Genomic DNA, 22409 nt, shown 5'->3' on the forward strand with positions numbered 1-22409 from the left:
TGTTCAAATTCCCTAGGAATACCTTCACACCAGCGGGCGGCCTATAGTGTCGAGTGAATTGAAGACAAGTGCACGGCAACCACAATGCAAGACGAGAGAGAACAAAACAGCGAAATGATTAAAAATAAAGCTTTTATTTACAGTGTTTTAAAAACTGCACCAGGAAGTAACAGCAAAAAATGCTGTGTTACACATACAATATAGAATAGCGCGGTACAGGAAATAAAGTTAGAACAGCACTAATTTTGATGACAGGCAGCCGGGGAGGCCCCGTTGTCACACACAGCCTACACTTTGCACTGCGGCGTGATGCACAGCACGACGTCAGATGTTGTATATGCGGTGCGTGTTCTTGCGGACTGCCGAAAGAACGTCCTCCACTTCGATACCTCGGAGTGAGGCAAGCCGGGTGGCCACGTGTATAGCCATTCCAGGGTGGGAGGCTTTGAGGTTTCCCGACTCCTGAAAGAACACATTGAAAGGGAAGAGGTGATTGAACGGAAAATGGGTGTATCTGGCGAGAAAACAAGGCCATACATGTATTATTATGCGTTACAGGTATTTCGTAACAATGAATCTGCTACACACGTCCTCTTATATTCTGAGGGACCCATCTAGTGGCTCGAACATTTAGTCGCAAGGAAGACCCACGGCTGTACTAGCAGTTAGTCGGGCGCGCATTGAGAATCACTTTTGACCGCAGCAAAACGTTTTGCATGGGACTAAAGATGGCGCTATGCTACTTTACGACATAACCTGTGCCATAAAAAGCGAATGCAGGCGAATCTGCTAGCAGACACGCGAATGCATGTATTACTGCACTGTGTGTTTCCCGGAAATGAAGCTACTGCAGCAGGTGTCCTGTTACATTTTTGAGGACCCATCTAGTGCTTGGTAGATGCAGTCACTGTGGGAGACCCACTGCTGCTCTAGAAGGTAGTTTCGCGCCCTGAAACCACTGAGAACTCATTGTCACCGGAGAAAAAAGAAAAGCATGGCATGTTAATAAAGACGATGCTATGCCACTGTACGATACAATCTATACCGTGAACAAACTCTGGAGCAGAAGTTGGGGAAAACAGCTGATCTTTCGTAAGTTTTGTGCCCACTGTTCAATACTGGTGGCTGCTTATAGCGAAATCCTTAGTCGCACGAACCATCTGCCTGAGCGGAAAAATGACAAACAATGCCGAACAACATGAAATTAAACGGCGTACAGGTAGGGAAGTTCCCAGTTTATCACCTCAAAAAGTACTCACCGATTTTGGAAGGAAATATGGCGCATCCGTCTCAATCAACAGCCGATCCAGGGGGATCTTACTGGCTACCTCGACGACACCTCCGGCGTTTGGGAATCCCACGAGGGTGGTGAGCCCCAAGCAGAGGTTGGGAAACTCTCCAAGCCACTGCTGGGCTTCCCGCCAGCCACCTGTGAAACAGTGGCGATGGATCGGGTAGTCCGTAGGGACCATCTGCGGAAGGGGACGGCAGATGATACACGCCATTAGAAAAGAAAAGTCACAAAGCGACCGGACTGTTCTAGCCACGCGCGCAATGATAGTAACCGGGGCTTTCTGCTGGGAGAAGTTGCGACTGAAGTGCAGATCATCGTCATCATCATCAGCCTGACTACGCCCACTGCAGGGCAAAGGCCTCTCTCATGTCTCTCCAACCAACCCTGTCCTTTGCCAGTTGCGGCCACTGTATCCCCGCAAAGTGCAGATACAGTGAATGAATGTTCTGTGATCTGTAGAAGTGCTGAGAAGTCGGCACGGCACTATGCGACCGATACTGATTATAAATGGGTAGCCCTGCATAGGGGTTCGAGCGAGATGATTTCTGCCGGATTGTAATACCAACGCTTGTTAGCATGAGATAATAGGTGAATCATAAAAGCTAGTATTGTAACCATTTATGGTAGCCAAGTTTCAGACATGTGGAACCTCCTGCTCCACCATGTTGTATAATGCTATAAGGGATATTCGAATGCCCCTTAGTAACAACCATGATACCCAGCAATGCAGGACGAAAGCATTATTCAGCGGGAAGCGATTATGAATGCAACTTTTCATACAGTGTAACTGTCACTGTGACAATCAATATATACGCAGATCACCATATGGCAGACGTATTTTTTTTATGTTAAGAGATCTGCGATCGTGAAAAGGGTTCCCCACTGGTTTTCTGTTGCAGACTTACTTGTTCGATACGATCGTAGTAAACAATTAAAAAAGATTTCGCTACATATCAGACGAATGAACCAATGACATCAATACTTTCATAAGAGTATCTGACAATATCCTAATATTCAAAATTTTTGTCCAAGACAGCTGCACTTGATGAGGTTTTAAATTTGGAAAACAGGATTAGCCTCGGCGCTGTGGCTCAATTAGTCTCGGCCACATCTCACCAAAATTCGGAAATTCCGCGCCTGCTGTGCACGTACAGCGACGCCTGTAAGTGACGTCACATCGCGGCGCATTTGTGTGCCACGTGACCTTTATTGATGAGCGTGGCTTTGGGCGCAGATACACTATTCCTGAATTTGGCCGTAATGGCCAAAATTTCTGAGCCATGGCACCGAGGCCAAACGCGCTTTCAGAAATCTAAAGAACCGGTGTGGATGTTACCAGAGTCTATAAAAGGCTAGATTAAAATTTCGGATCGGAAACAGGCGGGAAAATAGAATAGTGAAAAAAGCAATTAATAAAAACAGATAGTGCTATAGCCAAAATGATTCTCCTATTTTTCGATGTCAAGAAAACTAATGTTACTATGTCGTCGAAGCCATCTGTATGCCTAAAAATTGTACTGCAAACATCCTGTATATCCGGCATCATTATATTGCATTGAAAGAATGATGAACTTTAGGTTGCATTCAGGATTTAGTGTAGCCAGGAATATAGTGTACCTTTCTGAGGATGTCCAGCGTGTCAGCCGCAGAGTCGCGAGAGTGGATGATCAGCGGAAGGCGCCCATTCAGGGCAAGACGTACCTGCCTCTTGAACACGCACTTCTGCTGGTCACGTTCACAGTTGTTCCTGTACGAGCGAGATGAGTGTTACAAGCAGAAAACGACACACGCATGGAAACTAGCATGCGCACAGGGGTCCCTCTGCGGCGCGCTAGATGGCAATAGCCACCGCAGTAGGGCGAAAGAAAAGCTTCCTGACGGAGCGCGGAAACACTATAGCACACGTGAATTTTGACCAGGAAATTGAGTCAGGTGATTGTAGCATTCACAGCCTCGTGATCAGAAGAGACTCAAAGTGTTTTCATCCGTGCATGGTGGCTACTAATACCTCTGTCAAGCGCACAAGTTAAGGGCCCTTGCGGGGAGTGCGCTTCGACGCCTCTAATTAGAATTTAGACTTCGCGGTGCTAAACGGGAAGGCAAAGTGCACTCGTGGTAAAAAAAAAAAAAAATTCTGACTTGAAATGAGCGAGATTTGTGAATAGGTTGACGAAAAAGAAAACTTAAAAATGGACTCTTTGGCGTGATAGCCCAAATAAAGCGAGCTTAAAGAGTTTCTAACAATGAAAAAAAAAAAGAGAAATAAAACAGAAGCTAAGAATATTCAGAATAAGATGAAGGCGTGCAGCGGAGTTGCATCTGATCGCGTTCCTTTGTTGTGTTGCTTCGCTTGTAGCCATAACAAATAGACGTTTTTTTATTTAAAAAGTCTGATAACAAGTAAAATGAACTTGTGAGTACAGAGGGCAAAACACATGCCTAGAACGACCGAACTGTGTGTTCAGCTGACCCCAAAGCAACCGAGACCAGGAAGGCCAAATATGACGATTAAATCCTATAAGTTTAACTGCACATGCTTACATCCAGACCATTTTTTCAACGAAATGTTATCACTTCTAGACTTGTTCTAGACAAGCGCTTTGCCCTGTGTACTTGTTATACACCATACATGATGTGCCTTCAAGGTCGCTGATGTCGACGTTGCGTACTTGGCCCTCAATGGGCGTTCCCTTAATGCACTCTAACCGGAAAGGTCTCTTCCGCGAGTGACACTCCACTGTCGATGTTTACATTTGAGAATGTGCACTCAACTTGATCGTTTCCGGCCACAGATCAAAAACGCGCAGCACAGCACATATAAACTTTATCTTAAACGTGGCAGCCTAGGCTGACGTGATCGCTCTGAGGTGTTGCTCTATCCGTGCATTGATCGCTGTGAGTGCGGTAGAAGAAGCAATTCGCAAGCTCTCGCACTCACCTGTTAGAATAATCGAGGCCTATTTCTCCAAGGGCGACCACTTTTGGATGTTCCAGAGCCACGATGAGATCGTCTTCGACCTCCTCCGTATAATCGCGGGCCCTGTGGGGATGGCACCCGAACGCACCCCAGACGCCTTGCTCCGTCAGGATCTTCTGCCACACGTGGCGCTGCAGGGATACCACAGAATGAGCACATGGCAAGGAGAAACCGGGTGTAAGCTGGTTTATGCCAGTCCCAGCGAATGCGAGTAACGTATCAATGATGGACCATATGCTTAGCGAAAGCTGGCATTGGAGAATGAGTACTTAGCGACATAACATCGCACTTCCGAACCACAGCGCTTGTTTTAAAAAACGCGCCTACAAGACAGCAAACCACTGAGTGCCTTCCCATCCTTCACGGAGCTAGGAACAAAGCAAGGACTATGCACCGCTGCTTTCACGCCTAGGAAACATAAGAGCTCAACTTAATTGGTAATCGCATGAGAGAAACGCGCAAAGCAACCAGAACTTCGAGCCTGACAAATAACGGCGGTGGGACGCTCCTTGTGGAAGCCAAGAACTAGCATCGAGATTTCGTCTGAAATAGTACCTTGCGAAATGTCGATGGGTCGCAGAAGTTAGCCACGCAGGCTTCGTAGCAGTCCGGGTAGGTGTCGCGTTGTTTTACGCGGAACTGGGCGTACGAGCCGCGGTGACCCACTCTGTTGAAAAGGAAGTCGAGGTGACAGTGGGTGTCCACAAGGCCCACTCGTGATGGCAACCGGTAAGGCCACTGCTTGTTTGGTTTGGGGATGACATTCGTGGCTGTTGTCGAATGGTTGTCCCAGACGACAAAGCCGTCGTTGCAGCAGGAATCAGCGAGTGGCTGCTGTAGCGCCATGATAGTCAACCTGCGCAGTTTTTGAAGAGAATACATGCATCAAATGCTTCTTTATAGAGACTTTATAGAATTTTTTAGAACTCTATAATCAAGAATCAGCCGACGGTCGGATATAACATAATGACAAAGCTCTTCGTGCTCAAGTTGATATAGCAGTCTCGGCGACGGAATACCTAAGTAGTCGAGTGAACACATTATGGACAACAGCGTAAAACGGGGCGTAGCTTAACGCGTGATGTATGCGGTGAAAGCAGGGCCTCCGCTGGGTACTTTAGTGCAGCAACGGCTCCTGGTATTTAGGTGATATAGCACTTGGTTGCTGAAAAAAAAAAAAAAAACACTTTACTCACCCGTGCGATGCTTCCAACAGTCCAAAGAAAAGCTGCGTTCGTGACGATCAGCGCGTATATCTCCGCTTTTACACTGCTTGGTCGAGAGCACCGAAGAGGGGAGCGACCTGTCCGCCTTCTCGAAGAAAGTCCGACTGCCGCCGTGCGTGGAAGTGAAGTACCAAGGGGACCATGTGACGGGAGAGGAGGCTGAGCGATCTGCTGGTGGAAAGGAGGAACAAGTTCCTCTGTGGAGATGACCCCTTTCACCTTTATCACTGCATCTCTTTGTCCGTGAATGAGGTCACCTAGCTTAGCTTTTTCCTAGTATTTCGACCACGGCCGCACCTATATGAATCATGCACTAAGGTATTTGGTTGGGCTAGTCGGTACATTGTTAAAACTGAAGGAACAGCGCACGAAAGAGAGGACTAAGGAAGGAACAAACACAGCGCTGAATGAATCATGGCTGACTGCCATCAACGAATTTCTGGAATGTACAGGAACAACTCACACCTGCTGTTATCTCTCGAAGGCCCAGGACAACAGGCTTCTCTTTCGCCAGTGTCCTGCACACGTTAGCATGCCCTGCAGAGCCGTATTCAAGGGTACATTTTATTGAACCCCCCGCCCCCCTCCCTTTACCCAGTCGCACAGACTGACCTGGAAAAGAATGCGCCATGTTTTCGCCTGCGGCACAATACAAGGAGGAGGAAGTTTCTTGCATGAGTGCAAGTGGCTTTCCCTAGCGTTTCCTTTTAAACCACTGCTTATTACATTCACCGGAAGCTTACCATGCATGAAGAAATAATGTGGCTGGCTATAACCAGTCCTGAGCATGTCACCATGATAACTGAAGTAAAGCAAAAGCAAATTGGTTTCTGAAAAAAAGGAAATGGCGCACTGTCTCACTTATCTCGACGGACACCTTAACCGGGCCGTAAGGGAAGGGAGGAAGGTGGAGATAAAGGAAGAAAGTGATGCCGTAGTAGAGGTCTCCGGAATAATTTCCACCACCTGGGGATCTTTAACGTGACCTGACGCCGTACAGCACACCGCCGCCTTTTGCGTTCCGCCTTTATTGAAACGCGGCTGCCGCGGTCAGGTTGGGACCAGGGTACTCCGGCTCGGTAGACGAGCGCCTTAAGCACTGATCCACCGCGGCAGTTCATGATAAGTGCCAAGTCAGAATTTTCTGCCATATTTCACCAATGTTCCAGGCTGAGGTCTTTGCACTTCACTATCTGCTGACGCATATGTTTCTGGGTTTTGCAGCGCCGACTGAAACAGATGGATCCAAGAAACGATAACGCCTTGTTTAACTGGTTCGAAGGGCTGTCTTTCATGTTTTTTTTTTTACATTTTGCTGTCAAGAAAAAGGTGTGTATGGTTTATGGGGTTTTAACGTCCCAAAGCGACTAAGGCTATGAGAGACGCCGTAGTGGAGGGCTCCGGAAATTTCGACCACCTGGGGTTCTTTGACGTGCACTGACATCGCACAGTACACGGGCCTCAAGAATTTCTCCTCCAAAGAAATTCTAGCCGCCGCGGCCGGGATCGAACCCGCGTCTTTTGGGTCAGCAGCCGAGCACCATAGCCACTGAGTCACCGCGGCGGCCTAAAAAGGTGTGTATGCCGACCCACTAAAATTAACATGGCAAGTTAGGAGTCGTTAGCGAAGAATTTCAAGACATGCTCTGGAAGTTCAATAAAACATGGTGCTGGGCTAGTTAATAATTCATACTTGGAATAGTTGGAATAGCGCAGCATGGTAAAGACTTGGACGAAAGAAAGGAAAAACGTCTTCCCCTCGGAGCCATAACAACCGGAGCATGTCGCACCATCTTGCGTAACCATTTTTGCTGCTCACTTTTAAGATGGTCTTGTAATTCAAAATAAGGTAGGGGTTCATGACGCTCCCACAAGATTGCTCCCGTATTAAAGAAAATTGCGCAAAAAGATGACATGGCCAGAGTTCTTTTCGGAATTTCTGGTCTTAACGACCCCTAGGTGACATGGAATAGGAAAAGTAGAGTAATCGTTGAGAGAGGGCGGAAATTTTCAGACATAGCTCGGTAGAAATAAAAAACGGTACACAGAACTGGAATTTACTATGTAGAGTGAACGGACCGGCATTGAAAGTGAAAAACGAAGAGAAGGCATGCTGTGGGACGTTTCGTGTGCGCGATATTACGCACATCTATACGACTGCCGTTTCGCAATAAACCCGGCGTTGGCATTGTTGTGAGCGATAATCGGGAGTGGTCGCAAAGTTCGCTTCGTCAACACATAGAGCGGTGGATTTGAAACATGATTAAAACGTCACAAATTTGGTGATCAGAAGTTCGCTAACTGTTTCAAGCTTTATTAAGACATGCAAGTATACAGGGTGTGGCACGTAGCTTGAACCAAGGATGTTTTAAAAAATGGCGCACCGGAGATGAGTGACAGCAGTGACATATTGATTCCAACAAGATTGTTCTGCAAAGGTCATCGGAGTTGACAACTAGTCTTATATACGCGCATGAGTGTTATTGGCAACCTCGCGGTACGGTCGCAATATTGCGTGTTCGTATGACTGCACGTGGCGACCGTGAACGACAGCGGACACGACGCGGCATAGTTCAATAGATAATTTTGTCCTTTAATATGTTAATAGCTAGATGTACTTAGGTGTAAGCTATCGGGGATAGATGCAGACTAGGGAGCAAAATTTCCTCTTTTTAGCGGCTAGGTTATTCCAACCGGCAACCAATATTTTTAAGGGATATTAGTGTCATGTTTCTTTCGATCTAAAAGAACAGAAAATGAATTTCGTTAAGGAAAATTGGTTTTTCTCTTACTGGGTGGTCAGGATTTTCAGTAAACAGAATTATCTGAACAGATGTTTGCCCATGGTTTGAGCCTGTGCACGTTCTGATCGATTTTTGCAGCAGGATGGCCAAGCAAAAGAAGGTTAGACGCAGGGACTGTGCGGGATTTGAGAACCTAGAGGAAACGCGGTTTGAATCGGTACAGCAGGCGGAAGAAAAGGGTTTTTTTGTGCACGTCTAGACAGGGCTGTCCTAGAAAACGTGACACTATAGCGTCATGTCTGGGTGCCCGAGAGAGATAGCTAGAGGTAGAAAAGTAAAAAAAAAATTGAGAATTTCCTGAACGGCCTGTTCAAATGGAAGAAAAAATGGCCGACACCGCCGTTGTTCTGAAGCAGTAGACATTCCAGCAAAAATGGGGTGTGCACTGGCTTTGGAAAGAGCATGAAAGTAGGTCAAGCAGGGTGGGACAGGCAAAGCTGTTCACAGGTGGCAGCTGGTAAGTCTGGAGAGGATTTAGATGAAAGAAACAAGGTTATTCCCAGAAAGGAGATCCCAGTAAGTGATAACAGCCAGCAGAAACCTGGAGATAGGAGGGAGGGACAGAGTTCCGAGATGCTTATGATTCACGACTCAAAATGAGGAGGTCTGCCGGAGCTATAATGGGGCGCGTAAAGAGAGGTAGTAACACGTTCTGTTGGGCGAGTTGGTTCATCTTGGTAATGTAAAAGCTTTTAGCGCAAAACGACTTGCGCTAAAAGCATTTACATTACTAAAGAGAGATACCTCCTCTTTAATGACTTGTTACGTGTACAATGCGCTTGATGACAGATTTGTTGGTATTTTTGCTGTCTTTTTTTTCCTACCACTCCTGTAATGACCCTTCAATAGGGTTAACAGTATCAATAAACAAACAAACAAGATACGCGAGAATCAGTAGCGACTTTTCCAGGAAGGAGAATGTAGCTGGTTCTAGGAGATACGAGCAACAATCTGTCTTGGGAAAATCGCTGGGCGTTACCCGGTAATGGTAGCGGAGGGACTAAATTGTATGACCCCAACAGTGACGCCGCATAAGTGAAATAAAGTGCAGCTAAGGCAGTTGACGACAAAAGGTCAATAGCGCAGCCAGAGCAAATCGTTTTGTGCACAGCACCGAAGGCGCTAGGACGGAAGGAAGAGGTTGCCAAGTGCGTGGTGAGTGTTAATCGTGACATAAGGATGTTAAAGATAGGCTTCGATGTGGCAGAAAGAAAAAGGACAGAGCGTGTACCAGGCGTTGGCAGAGGGAGTGGACGAGATGGCATCCATTTTGTAGAGGTGCGGGGAGAGGGTTGGGCTGCCGTAGCTTGGCCGGTCGTGCAGTGTTAGCTTTTTGAGAGAGGACGCGTCTGCTAGCAATGAAGGTGAAATCGACCGAAACAGCGACCACGTGACCACACTTTATCACATAGCAACAGTGTGTGCACCTGTACTCTCGATCCTTCATATATGTGCCAGTATAGAGGCCATCGAAGTGCGACGCCCTGGGTGCACCATTGCATAATATTTGGTGGCCACCCGCTTGACACAGAATGTTCGAAGTGGTGCCAAATGATAGCATGTTCCTGAGGATAAAATTACTAATCGAGACAAAGCCCAAAATTTGAGTGAGATTCGCTACGACGACCGTTCGTCACCGAAACCGTGCCCCTTGGGGACCTTGAGACGGCCATTATGGCCGAACCACTTGGCGCAGGGTGTTGATGGTGTCAAACGATTCATCGTGTTGTGATATACACGTTTTAAAATTATCAAGCGATATAAATGAAAAAATATACGAGATATAGCGAAGGTGGCCATAAATCGCAACAGTATAGAGCAAAGTGAATGAGTAGTGTAAAAAAAATATCCGCGGATATTTGGATTTGGTCTTTCCCACGTTTGTTGAGAACATTGATGTAAATACTTGAAGCTCCCATAGCTAACGCTCTTAAGTCGAACACTAAGGGAGTGTTGGCGGAATTTTTTTTTTTTTTTTTTTTGGGGGGGGGGGGGGGGGGGGGCTTTAGGCGTTGGTGGAGGCGAAGAAGAAAGCATTTAATGAAGGCTGGGCTAAACAATATTGACATCTAGGCACAGGAACAAAACTATATAAATTTAACTCCAGTATCAGTTATTGAACATGAATATGTTCAATAAGTTAATGAAAGCTATGAATAAGCTTCAAAGATAGAATGGGGTAAACAGAAAGCGTAATGGTTAGAAACACAACAGCAGTTAAGGGCAATGAATTTAGTGTGTACACTCTGAGCGAAACACACATCAGGGATCTGGGCATAACCACCTGTAGATGACGTGAAGATAGGAAGAAAACGGGGGGTGTACCATAGGGCAGAGATTCTCACGGTAGAAATAAAGAGCGCTACACAGAATTGGAATTTACTACGCAGAGTGAACGGACCGGTGTAGAAAGTCACAAACGAAGAGAAGGCATGCTGCGGGTCGTGCATTTGCGCTTAATTAAACGACATCGTACGACTTGCACTCTGCAGAAAACCCGGCGTCGTAATTGTGAGCGATAATCGGGAGTGGTCGGAAAGTTGGCTGCGTCACACATCAAGCGCTGTATTTGAAACGTGACTAATACATCACAAAACTGGTGATTAGAAGGTCGTAACATGTTTCAATCTTCATTAAGACATGTAAGTATACGGGATGCGTCACGTAGCTTGCATCAAAGATGTTGTTTAAGAAATGGCGCACGGCAGAGCTGGGTGAAAGTATGACATATTGCTTCCCACAAGATTTCTCTGCAGAGCTCCTCGGAGTTGACAGCTAGTTGTATCTACGCGCAGGAGCAGTATTTGCAGCCTTGCGGTGCGGACGCAAGATTCCGCGTTCCTAAGATTGCACGTGGCGACGGGGACCAGGCGCACTAACGACAGCGGGTACGGTGGGCATCGTCCGATAGATAAAATTTTCCTTTACTATTTTAAAAGCTAGTTTTTTTTAGCGGCTAGGCTATTGGAACTGGCAGCCAGTATTTTTAAGGCATATTAGGGTCATGTTTCTTTCAATCCAAGAAAGTAGAAAACGAATTTCGCGAACGAAATTTGGTTATTTCGTATCTGGGTGGTGAGATTTTTGGGTAAAGAGAATTATGTGAACGCATGTTTGCACATGGCTTCGATCTGTGTACATTCTGATCAGTTTTTGCGGCAGGATGGCCAAGCAAAAGAAGGTTAGACGCAGGGACTGTGAGAGGCATGGAACCTAGAGGAAACGCGGTTTGAATCGGCACAAGAGGCTGAAGACACGGATTTTATCTGTAAGTCTGGACAAGATTGACCTAGAAAACGTGACATTACAGCGTCACGTCTGGATGCCCCAGAAAGAGAGAGCTAGAGGCAGAAAAGTAAAAAAAAAAATTGAGAAGTTCCTGATCAGCCTGTTGAAATGGAAGAAAAAATGGGCGCCACCGCTGTCCATCGGAAGCAACAGTGGTAGGCATTCTAGCTCGAGCCACATGGATGGGGCGTGCACTGGCTTTGAAAAAAACATGAAAGTAGGTCAAGCAGGGTTGCACAGGCACAGCTATTCACAGGTGGCAGCTGGGGTGTCTGGAGCGGATGGAGACGAAAGGGACAAGGTTATTCCAGAAAGGAGATCCCACTCAGTGATAACAGCCAGCAGAAACCTGAAGTTAGGAGAGAGGGACACAGTTGCAGGGTGGTTATGACTCACGACTCAAACATGAGGATGTCTGCAGGAGCTATAATGGGGCGCGTAAAGAGCGACTTTTCCAGGAAGGAGTATGTACGTGGTGCTAGGAGACACGAGCATCAATCTGTGTTTGGAAAATCACTGGGCGGCGTTACCTGGTATTGGTAGCGCAGGGAACCAAATGTATGCCCTCAACAGTGATGCCGCATAAGTGGTGGAAACAGTAGCTGACGGAGATGACGATACAAGGGCAATAGCGCAGCGAGAGTAAATCGTTCTGTGCACAGCACTGGGGGGGGGGGGGGGGGGGGGGACGGAACGAAGAGGTTGACAAGGACTTGGGGAATCTTATTTGTGAGATAAGGATGTTAAGCCTGGAGATATTCTTCTATTCTTCGATGTGGGAGAAACAAAAAGGGAAGAGGTGTACCACGTGTTGGCAGAAGGATTGGACGAGATGGCATCCATTTTGATGGAAGTGTGGGGGCAGAGATGGGCTGGCGGTTGGCCGGCCGTGCTGTAGCTTTTTGAGAAAGGACGCGTCTGTCTACAATGAAGGTGAATTTGATCAAAACAGCAATTGCGTTACCGCACTTTATCACATACCAACAGTGATGAGGCCTATACTTTCGATCCTTTATGTATGTGCCAGTAGAGCGGCCATCGATGTGCGGTGACCAGGGACCACCACCATCAGCAGCCTGACTACGCCCATTGCAGGGCAAAGGCCTCTCCCATGTCTCTCGAATTAACCCTGTCCTTTGTTAGTTGCCGCCACTGTATCTTCGCAAACTTCTTAATCTCATCCGCCCACCTAACTTTCTGCCGTCCCCTGCTACGCTTCCCTTCTCTTGCAATCCACTCCGTTACCCTTAAGGACCAGCGGTTATCTTGCCTTCGCATTACATGCGCTGCGCAAGCCCTTTTCTTCCTCTTGATTTCGCTAGGATGTCATTAACACGCGTTTTTTCCCCCACTCAGCCCGCTTCCATCTCTTAAAGTTACACCTATCATTTTTCTTTCCATAGCTCATTGCTTTGCCCTTAACTTAATCTGAACCCTCTTTGTTAGTCTACACATATCTGCCCCATAGGTGAGTACAGGTAAGATACAGCTGTTGTAGACTTTTTTCGTGAGGGATTGTGGCAAACTGCCATTCATCATCTGAGAGAACCTGCCATATGCGCTGCAACCCAATCTTGTTCTTCTAGTTATTTCCCTCTCATGATCCGGATCAGCGGTTGCTACCGGGACCACCATTTCGATAATATCTGGGGGCCACCCGTTTTTAGAAGAACGTTCGAAGTAATGTGAAATGGCGGCATGTTCCTGAGGATAGAATTACTAATTGAGACGAAGCCCGAATTACGTGTGGGATTCGCAACGACGACCTTTCCGAACCCAAACCCTTCACTTCGAGGACCTTCAGACAGCCGTTACGGCCGAACCGTTCGATGCGGTGCGTTCCGGATGGTGTCAAACGATTCTTCGGGCTGTTATGCACACGTTTGTAAAATTTATTAATTGATTTAAGAGGAAATATAACAGATATAGTGAAGACGGCTGTAAATTGCAAGAGTAGCGCATGACAGATGAGTAGTGTAAAGGAAATATCCGCGGAACTTTGTATTTGGTTTTATCCTTGTTTGCTGAGCACACCGATGTAAGTACTTCAAGCTCCCATAGCTAACGCTGTTAAGTCAAACACTTCTTTAGAATGCGATTTTTTTTCTTGGCGCCGTGATATACAACTATGGGTATGCCCGCATTTCCTTGCTTGCCCCAAGCTCGTAATTGACCGAAAACGCAACCTTGCATTTTGCGTGAGGTAGTACTTCTGCACTCCTCAAATTGCCCACCTCCTGCATCCCTCTCGAGTACTTGTTACTCTCGCGCTAAGCCCCTTTCCAAAGAATGCCTTGCTACTAGCACTATTAAAGTTCCATTTTCCAGCTCAGGTTCTTCTGATTTTAGATTGAGACTACCGCGGTCGGGGACATCTTTACCTGCCTTTTATACCGCGCTAATAAACTACTAAAACTATATACACCATTGAGCCGACTCGATATGCGTCTTCGATTCGTTTTTGCTTGGAACACGCGCGCTTTTTAAGGCGGAAGCCTTTAATGCCTCATCGTTGTAAGCAGGAGTTGTCGACAGAAATGTCACGCTTTTAAACTGGTCGAAATGGTCGTGTCGTCACAGTGCGCGAATTTCAAACGGGGCCAATTGTACTTTGGCTAATGGCCATGGAAGCAATTAAAGAGATGGTATAGTGATGCTCCAAGTGGGACTGAGCTTACTTAATAAACCAATTAGCCCAAGTAACCTTTGTAGTCAGACCAGATAAATAAATAAAACCGGGTGGGAAAATGGTCGAGATGGGGAATCGAACCGTCTCCGGAGTGAGAGACGAGCACACTAACCACTACGCCATGCCAGCTCGAGAGTTCGGAATAAACAAAGGCGCGTCTAGTGAATACGGTGTATTAGTTCACTCCCATTCTCCTCCCTTCACTTCCGGTGAGGTTCAGGTGTCCACCGAGTTATGCGAGACAGATAACTTCCTTTCCTCAAAAACCAATTTACTGACGAGCAAGGCGTACAGCCGAACGGGCGATGGCGTTCTGTGGACTCCCTGGCCGCGTTGCAAGACACTGCCGCGTTCTACTCTCAGAGGCGAAGCTTAATAGAGCCAAACATCAGTGACACAAGCAGCAACACCGCGCTTAAGGCTTCCGCCTCACCCCACTTTGGGTCAACAAAGTGCCCCCATGAATTTTTTTTGTTTAAGTTTTATTATTCCAGTCGCGGACATTGTTCATTTAGCCTTCTATGAATACATGGTCCGTTCTGAAAGTAGTAGGACTGATTTTTTTAAACAAAATTTATTCAAGAGAATAGTACAAAGGATTACAATTTTTCAAGGTAGCACCCTTCCGCACCTACACGCTGCTGCCAATGGGTTTTACAGTTTTCGTGCGCCTCCAGGAACGCCTGGACCGGAATGCTGTTTAGCTCCCTCGTCACGGTCGGCTGAAGCACCTCTACCGATCTGTGATGTTTCCCCTCGAGCGTCGACTTTATTCTCGGGAATAGACAAAAATTTGGCGGGGCCAAGTCGAGGCTGTAGGGGCCTGAGGCAGCGTTGCCGCCTTCTGCTGGGCAAAAAATCGGGGTCCTTATTCACATGATGAAGAAGATCCTACCGGTTGGCCATTTCCTCCTCTGACAACACTCCCGGCACCAACTCCGCGCCCGCTTTCCTCATGGATAAGTTTTCTGTCACGATCTCAAAAACTTGGGTTTGAGGAATGCTCAAGTCATCAGCAATCATTCTGATACTCATTCTACGATTAATGCTAAGTAAATGTTTCCCTCGCTACACATTTTCGTTGGTCTTGCTGGTCGAAGGGCGTCTGAAGCGGTCGTCTTCCTCCACTCTTTTCTTACCTTCTTGGAAAAGCTCGTGCCGCTCAAAAAACACCTGATCTACCCATGGAAGCGTCACTGTAAGCCTCTTTAATCATGTTGTGAGTCCCTTTGTCTGTTTTACCAAGATTTACTCAAAATTTGATCGCGTATCGCTGATCCAGTAGACGCTCGACGATTCTGCGTGACGAGACGTTTCGACAGGGGTTCACAGTACAAGCGACCTCCTCTCTTCAACGGCCGAGAGCCGACTGCCGATTTTCCCCAGCATTCCCAATATCCCCCTTCAACGACCCTGCACGCGCAGACCACCTCTCGTCCGCCCGTTCGCCCAGGAAAAAACCAGTCCTACTACTTTCAGAACAGACCCTGTACTTTCTCCGCTAATTTTCGTTGACCCAGAAAGCTGACAGCAGGGGTATAAGCCTACAGTGTCACACCACTGACCAGCCCCCAGAATGTGAGCACTTGCAAAGAGACAAACAATCAAGGACATCTCTTTTGGTTTTTCACAGTTATATATTTTTTCTTTCACGTGCGAAGGCGCGCTGTCCGAGATCAGATTTTGTAGATTCGCCGCGTGTTCTGGCGGACGGCTGTCAGTATGTCGCCGACATCGATATTACGCAACGATGCGAGCCACGTGGCCACATGGATCGCCATTCCTGGGTGCGACGCTTTCAGACGCCCGATTCCTGAAAGAAAACAAAGAAAACAAAAACCCACGAAAGTGGGAATGTTAGTGACGCGAGGCCCATACGTACAGGGTCTGTCAAAAGTTCCCAGGCCACATGGTCCGCTTTTCATCGGTATATCCTGGCACTTAAGATTCCGATAAAGCTATCGGGGTTCTCAGATGGTAGAACGATCCTTCTATTCTCTACAGATGTTTTACGCTTCGAGGGTATCTCAACAGCCCGACTATGCTGCTCAAAAGCAAACCCTGTGGCCTTGGAACTTTTGACGGACCCTGTACATATAGCTTCTTCGAGCATGGCACTGTAAGGATTAGCTACCAGTATTGGCTAACAATAACTCGTTGCAAATGTACCATTACACAGTGGCACCCGTTGAACTCTGCAAAGAAGTAGCCCTGCCCAAAATCCATGGTGTTCCGAAATTTTCCAGGGCATGCCAAATATCAATAGAGAGACTAAAGCAAAAAGGTGGCTTGCGTCAAAGGATGGTGCTAATACAGTCGAACCCCGCAATAACGAAACCGCTGGGGAAGGAAAAACTTTTCGTTGTCGTGAGAATTTCGCTGTCGCGAAAATGGACAAATAAGAACACCCATTACCTTCCAGAACCAAAAGGCGCTTATTTTGCTCTGCTTGACATTGCTGTGCAGGAGCTTGACGACTCTGGCTTCGCAGCTTGATAAGCTATGCATAGCTTCGTCGTCACCGACAACACTTAGGCGACGATGCAGTGCCGCGCTTTAAATCGACTTAGCCATCCGGCGCTCGCCTTAAAGTTGTCGTGCCCCAGAATGCACGCGAAGTCAATCGCCTTTTGCTGCAGAAGGCTTCCAGACAAAGGCACCTTGTTCGCTCTCTTGTTCAGAAACCACTGAAATACGGCTTTGTCCACGTCTTCGTAGACCGGCGTTGCCAAAGTTTTGTTCTGAGCGCGCGCGCCATTCTGGAGTGCCGCCATGATGCCATTCTTTGATTTCAGAATCGTAGAAAGTGAGCTGCACGGGATACTGAACTCCTCCGCAATGTCCGTCTTCTTTCTGCCTTTTCCAGCTTCGGCGATGATTGCAGCCTTTTCCTGCAGCGTCAAAAACTTGCGCTTCTTTACAGGAGGCGGCATGTTTCCGACAGTAAAAAAAAGCTACAAAAAACACTGTACGCAACCAAGTCGAGGGCGAATTCGGCTTGCACAAGGCGGCCGGTGAGATCGGCGAGATAGCGTGGTCGGCGCACTAGCGAAAAAAAAAGGGGGTTCCTTGCTCTTCCCAGGTTGGCCGGCGGTGTCGTCACGTGAAACGTCACGTGCGTGCGTAGTTGCCAACAGACGGGCTAGCAAAAAGCCGCTTTCAGCGGGCAAAAAAAAATTGCTTTGCTATCATTATCATTACCGAACCAACCGAAAGTAAACAAAAATGGCTGCGCCGGTGCTTGTTGGCAGGTGAAATGAACGAGCCCGACTTGTCGGATGAGTGTGCTGCTGCATTTTTGCCCATTCTATGTTCCCGACTGGCTGATGTGCCGAAAAAATGTTGCAGATCACTACCTCAAACTTTCGTTAATGCGGGACTGCTTTTTAAAAACCCTTCGCTGTTGAGAGGGGACAAATGCATTGAACCCTATGGGAGTTCACCGGGGGCGCCGGAATTTTTCGTTGCCGCGAGAATTTCGTTCTTGAGGGCTTTCGTTATTAAGGGGTTGAACTGTACAAACACTGCCTTATTACGTTGCTCTCTGCACAGCACTATTTGCAATGGTGGCTATTTATAGAAACAAAGGTGTCATACAGAGCCCCCAGATTACACCGACGACACGACGGGGGGGAGGGGGGGGAGAGAAATCACACTAGCCCACCAAAAAATAAAAATAAATTAAAGATAGCCACGTAACTACGATGAACCTATCGTAAAAATCTGTGCGTACCGATTTCGGGAGGAAATACGGGGAATCCGTCTCTATCAGCAGCCGGTCCAGGGGGATCCTCCTGGCGACCTCGACCAGCCCACCGGCATTGGGGAAGCTCACGAGGGGAGTGAGCCCGAGGCAGAGGTTGGGAAACTCCGCCAGCCAGCGCTGCGCCTCCGGCCAGTCGGCGGTGAAGCAGTGGCGGTGTATCGGGTAGTCCGACGGCACCATCTGCGGAGGAGGGGAGCCAAGAGATCCACCTCGTCAGCATGAGTGAACCATCAACATATACCGGCTCTTTCACCTAAGATGCTCTGCCGTGGTCTACAATAGGCTTCTTTAGTTAGAACAGTACTTTTTTGGGCATTGCGCTGTCAGCGATATAGCGCGTCAGAATACAGCTAGTACGTGCTAACTAGGACGGTTAAATAATATCGACTAGAGAACTTTGAAACTATTACTACAGTCCTTCAAAAGCCGCTGATGTTAGTATCATTACTGAGAGACGCACAGTCCACCATCCGCAATATTCGTATCAGTTTTTAGAATTTTGAAAACGCACTTACCCTGGGCGCTATGGGCCAACAAATCTGACTGCATCGCTCCAAAATACATGGGCTTAGCTCGCAGGCAAGGAAACCCCTCCAGTACACCCAAGTAGTCGAAATAGAGAAAATTTATTGTACCACAGCGCCAAGGGAAACTGCGTTTTTTGTATTCTAAAAACTGATATGGTTGTGGTGTCCACTACCGGTCTCTCAACAATTAAGGAGACTAACTAATTGCTAAAAGGTTAACTACTCAATAATAGTAAACCAGCCTACTACATAGCACGTCTTAGCTGTATTGTGATGTGCTACACCGCTGAGAGTACCATGAAAAAAAAAAAGCCTCTTTTAATAATGGCAGAGCATGTTAAGTGAAACGCCCGGTACGCTGAGACAGCCCGCACACCGCATCCGCCTCGGAAGCAGGGTCGATCCTCAGTGTCATTAGAAGGAACTTACAATGAATACCAGCTTTCTCCTGACCTGGAGCTCGGCTTCTTTGGGGCGAAATGTTTAGAAAGCGGGTCGTGGACCCCGCCTCGAGTAAACGAAGAGCACCTTATGCAACAGTGCTCTTTGGCCCCCGATTCCAACCAAAATTAATTATCATAAGAAAACGGACCGCAAGGGTACCCGGGGAATTCCGTTTGGGAGAAGCTACGAAGAAAGCATCCGAGCCGTCCGCAGTGCGCGAATGGAAGCGACGTGCGAGGGATAAAGTTGATAAAAAGCAGCGTGTGTAAATATGCGACTCACACTAACGAGAAACTTACGGGGCACCTGAAGACTCTGCACCTTACAAAAGGTATACATGTGGCCGGAATAGACTACGTCTGGAAAGTAATGGATATGGGGCTGCGCCAAGAGACGAGTGTAGCAAGACAGACAGCTTATACCTCTTTGAGGATGCCGATGGTGTCGGACGTGGAGTCTCGAGAGTGGACTATGAGGGGCAGCCGACCATTCAGGGCAAGCTGCAGCTGCCGCCGGAGCACCCGCTTCTGCTCGGCGTGGTCGCATTTATTCCTGCAAAAGCGAGATGACAATTTCGTAATGTGTAGCGAAGAAGGCAGCTTGACGTTGTTAACGCTAGTGAGGTCTCAACACGGACAGGAGTCGTTACTAATGGCCCATGACACCGAAAATTGTGTCGCATTATATACGGCGTGCTCGTCGCAATTAAGGTAATAGGGCGCTAATAAAACCCGTCAAATGTATAAGAAAAATGTTATTGACGGTTAAGAAAGGAAAATAAAAGCATGCAGCCAAGCTTGAATAAATTTTGGGATGCGGTTGTCTCTTCATTCACGAAGCACTAGAGACAGACGCCGCCATATACGGTGGTTTTTTGAGCGATGGGTGGAACAGTATTGATCTTTGGCTAAGTCTACTAATGGACACAAGACAAAAATCCCTCCCCCCCCCCCCCACTTTCCCGCATTGAATTGGTATGCGCACTCACCTGCGGGAGTAGTCCAACCCTATTTCACCCAAGGCGACGACTTTTGGATGTTCCAGGGCCTTGATGAGGTATTCGTCCACCTCTTCGCTGTACTCGCGAGCCATGTGCGACATCCAAAAGCTCCCCAGACACCATCCTCGGCCAGGATCGGCTTCCACAGGCGGCGCTGCGCGAAGTAGTGAGCGCGAGTGCCAAATTAATGAAGGCAGAGGGTATAACTGTTGTAGGAATAAATATAAGAGCAGCTAAGGCAGGAGGAATTACGGTATATGGGTTTGTGGAGGTAGTACATCTTAAAGAAATGGAGCGATCACCATGTAACCCTTATTATGCATGGGAATATTTATGCATTAAAAAAAAACGCAACGTCGAAGAAAAAGACTTATTTCTGCTGCTAATTTCTCATAGTTCCATTGAAAGCTACCAGAAACAGTAAATAAATTACTGTAATGGGATTACAGTAATTTAATTACTGCCATAAGTGCAGTGAATGCATCTGTAAGTGAATGCAAGAATGAGATGCGACGTTTATACAAAGTATTGATATTGGCACGGATTTAGCTCCGCGAGGTCATTAGAGCTTACTGTAAATAATTCCACCACGCATGAGAAGACAACAGAAACGCGATAAGATTGTGTTTGCAAAAAAAAAAAATACCTTTTGGAATATCTGCGGATCGCAAAAATTTGCCACGCAGCCTTCATAGCAATCGGGGAAGGTGTCCCGATGCTTTTCACGGAATCCGGCATAGGTTCCCCGGTGGCCCACTTTGCGGAAGATGAGCTCCAGGTGACAGTGGGTGTCCACCAGGCCCACTCCTGACGGCAGCGAGTACGGCCACTGCTTGGTCGATTGTGGAAGGACTGGCGGCGACGCTGTCCGCGTTGGCTCCGAAGGCGCGGCAGTGCAGGGCTCGGCCTCCTCCTTTTGTACAGCACGGGGTGCCTCGACGGACGACCTCGGCTGCCGTGAGACGCGTCTGCGCTGGAAGACGACTTCTGCCGGCTCATCGTGCCGACTCCAGGCAGTTTGCAGAGCACGGGCGTCAGCTTCATTGTCCTACAAGGCAAAAATATATACATGTATATATACAGAAAGAAATCTGCTACTAAGGGTAGTTTTTACATGACGTCACAGGCGCCAACTTTGGGTGCAGCAGAGACTAGGCAGGAAACGGTCCTTTGGCTTCCTGTCATGGGGTGTGGTCTACTCAGTATTCTGCTATTAGCTAGATTTCCAGGGACTTCAGTAAGCGCGACCCCGCACTCTTTCACCAAATTCATTGCATGGTCAAAAGACAGATTAGAGCGTGAGATAATAGAAGCCTATTACATCACGCAGAGGGGCGATATCTGCATAAGCAAGCCATCTGTGTCGATGTTAGATGAAGAGATTAGGTTTCTTAGTGGGTCTTTGTCAGCGTTATAATCATCACTTTGGTCCGTCTGGCACGTGTGGCTTTGTTAAATCACCCCTTGTAGCTGGTTTGTCTTTATCTTTTTGCATGCATTGTGGTTATTAAGTGGTTTTTCTGTGAATAAACTCAGTTGGAAGTTGGCGTCAGTCCTGTCTTGTGTGTGTTGTCTCCGTTCTTTAGCGCCAGTACGCCTTTTGCGTAAACACTCCTTTCTACAACTTCCCCATTCACCCCTCCCCATGCCTAGTCAGAACAACAAACAACCAACTCCCCTCTAAAGCCGGGCAAAAGACGTACTCCCCCTCTCTCTGCTGGATTGCTCCAGTCAGGTGCGTTCGATTCGCCTGCACTACGTCAATTGGTTCTCGCGGTGCCGCAATTCGCCATTTGTTTCAGCGGTGCAAGATGGCGCCGTCCGTACGACGCCATTCGTTCCAGAAAAGTGCGGACGTTGGGCAGGTCTAGTTCAGGAAAACTGTGCCCCTCCCCAGTGTTCGGTGCTGAAATGGTGCAGCTGCAGCCGCCATGGAAGCAGACGACGGCTTGCGCTTTGCGATAAACGGCGGAGGTACTCAAATTACTCCACTCGTCGATGAGAACGGTGCCCCGCAAGGGCCCGGATCTTAGGGAACGTGATTGGCCAAGTGAGAAGGCACCGACGGAGGTGGGGAACGCGACCCTCACCGGCACCTTGTATCTCTCGAACGCCATGCTCTCGACGGACTCGTCACCGGCGACTTTCCTTTGGACTAATAAAGTTGCAGAAGCACTCGAAGCCGGTTATGTTAACTAAAAAGTAAACACGTGTATGCAGCATGATGCACGTTGTTGCAACAACCACTTAACATGCTAGTCGGCGCGCACACACCCCAGTCGTGTTCAGTAAAGAAACACACGTGCGTTTCACTTAGTTGCCGCGAGGTAGCAAACATTTAGCTGCGACGTGCTGTTTGAGAATTCTTCACGCGGTTTGAGATGTTGGCGGCCG

The 22409-nt window shown here is 47.7% G+C and overlaps 1 protein-coding gene across 1 annotated transcript; it reads right to left on the reverse strand.

The window, feature by feature from the left end:
• Positions 1-324: 324 nt before the first annotated feature.
• Positions 325-22132, reverse strand: LOC149359374 (3'-5' RNA nuclease TATDN2-like). The gene is made up of 6 exons (XM_089567656.1): positions 22106-22132; positions 20662-21063; positions 4233-4402; positions 2912-3041; positions 1260-1472; positions 325-462 (listed from the first exon to the last, which is right to left on the reverse strand). The coding sequence occupies exons 1-6, from the start codon at positions 22130-22132 to the stop codon at positions 325-327; spliced, it is 1080 nt and encodes a 359-aa protein (XP_089423782.1).
• Between the last annotated feature and the right edge of the window lie 277 nt (positions 22133-22409).

The sequence above is a fragment of the Amblyomma mixtum genome, chromosome 2 (assembly GCF_055824585.1).
Source record: "Amblyomma mixtum isolate Tamu chromosome 2, ASM5582458v1, whole genome shotgun sequence".
NCBI classification, from domain to species: domain Eukaryota; kingdom Metazoa; phylum Arthropoda; class Arachnida; order Ixodida; family Ixodidae; genus Amblyomma; species Amblyomma mixtum.

Bases quoted from the DNA above. Each gene is read 5' to 3' on its own strand.
- LOC149359374 (XM_089567656.1), bottom strand. From the start codon at position 22,132: ATGGCGTTCGAGAGATACAAGGTGCCG. The intron at 3,042-4,232 runs GTGAGTGCGAGA...TCGCTCGTACAG, and splicing joins GGCCTCGATTATTCTAACAG to GAACAACTGTGAACGTGACC. The intron at 463-1,259 runs GTGAGTACTTTT...GTGTTCTTTCAG, and splicing joins CATATTTCCTTCCAAAATCG to GAGTCGGGAAACCTCAAAGC.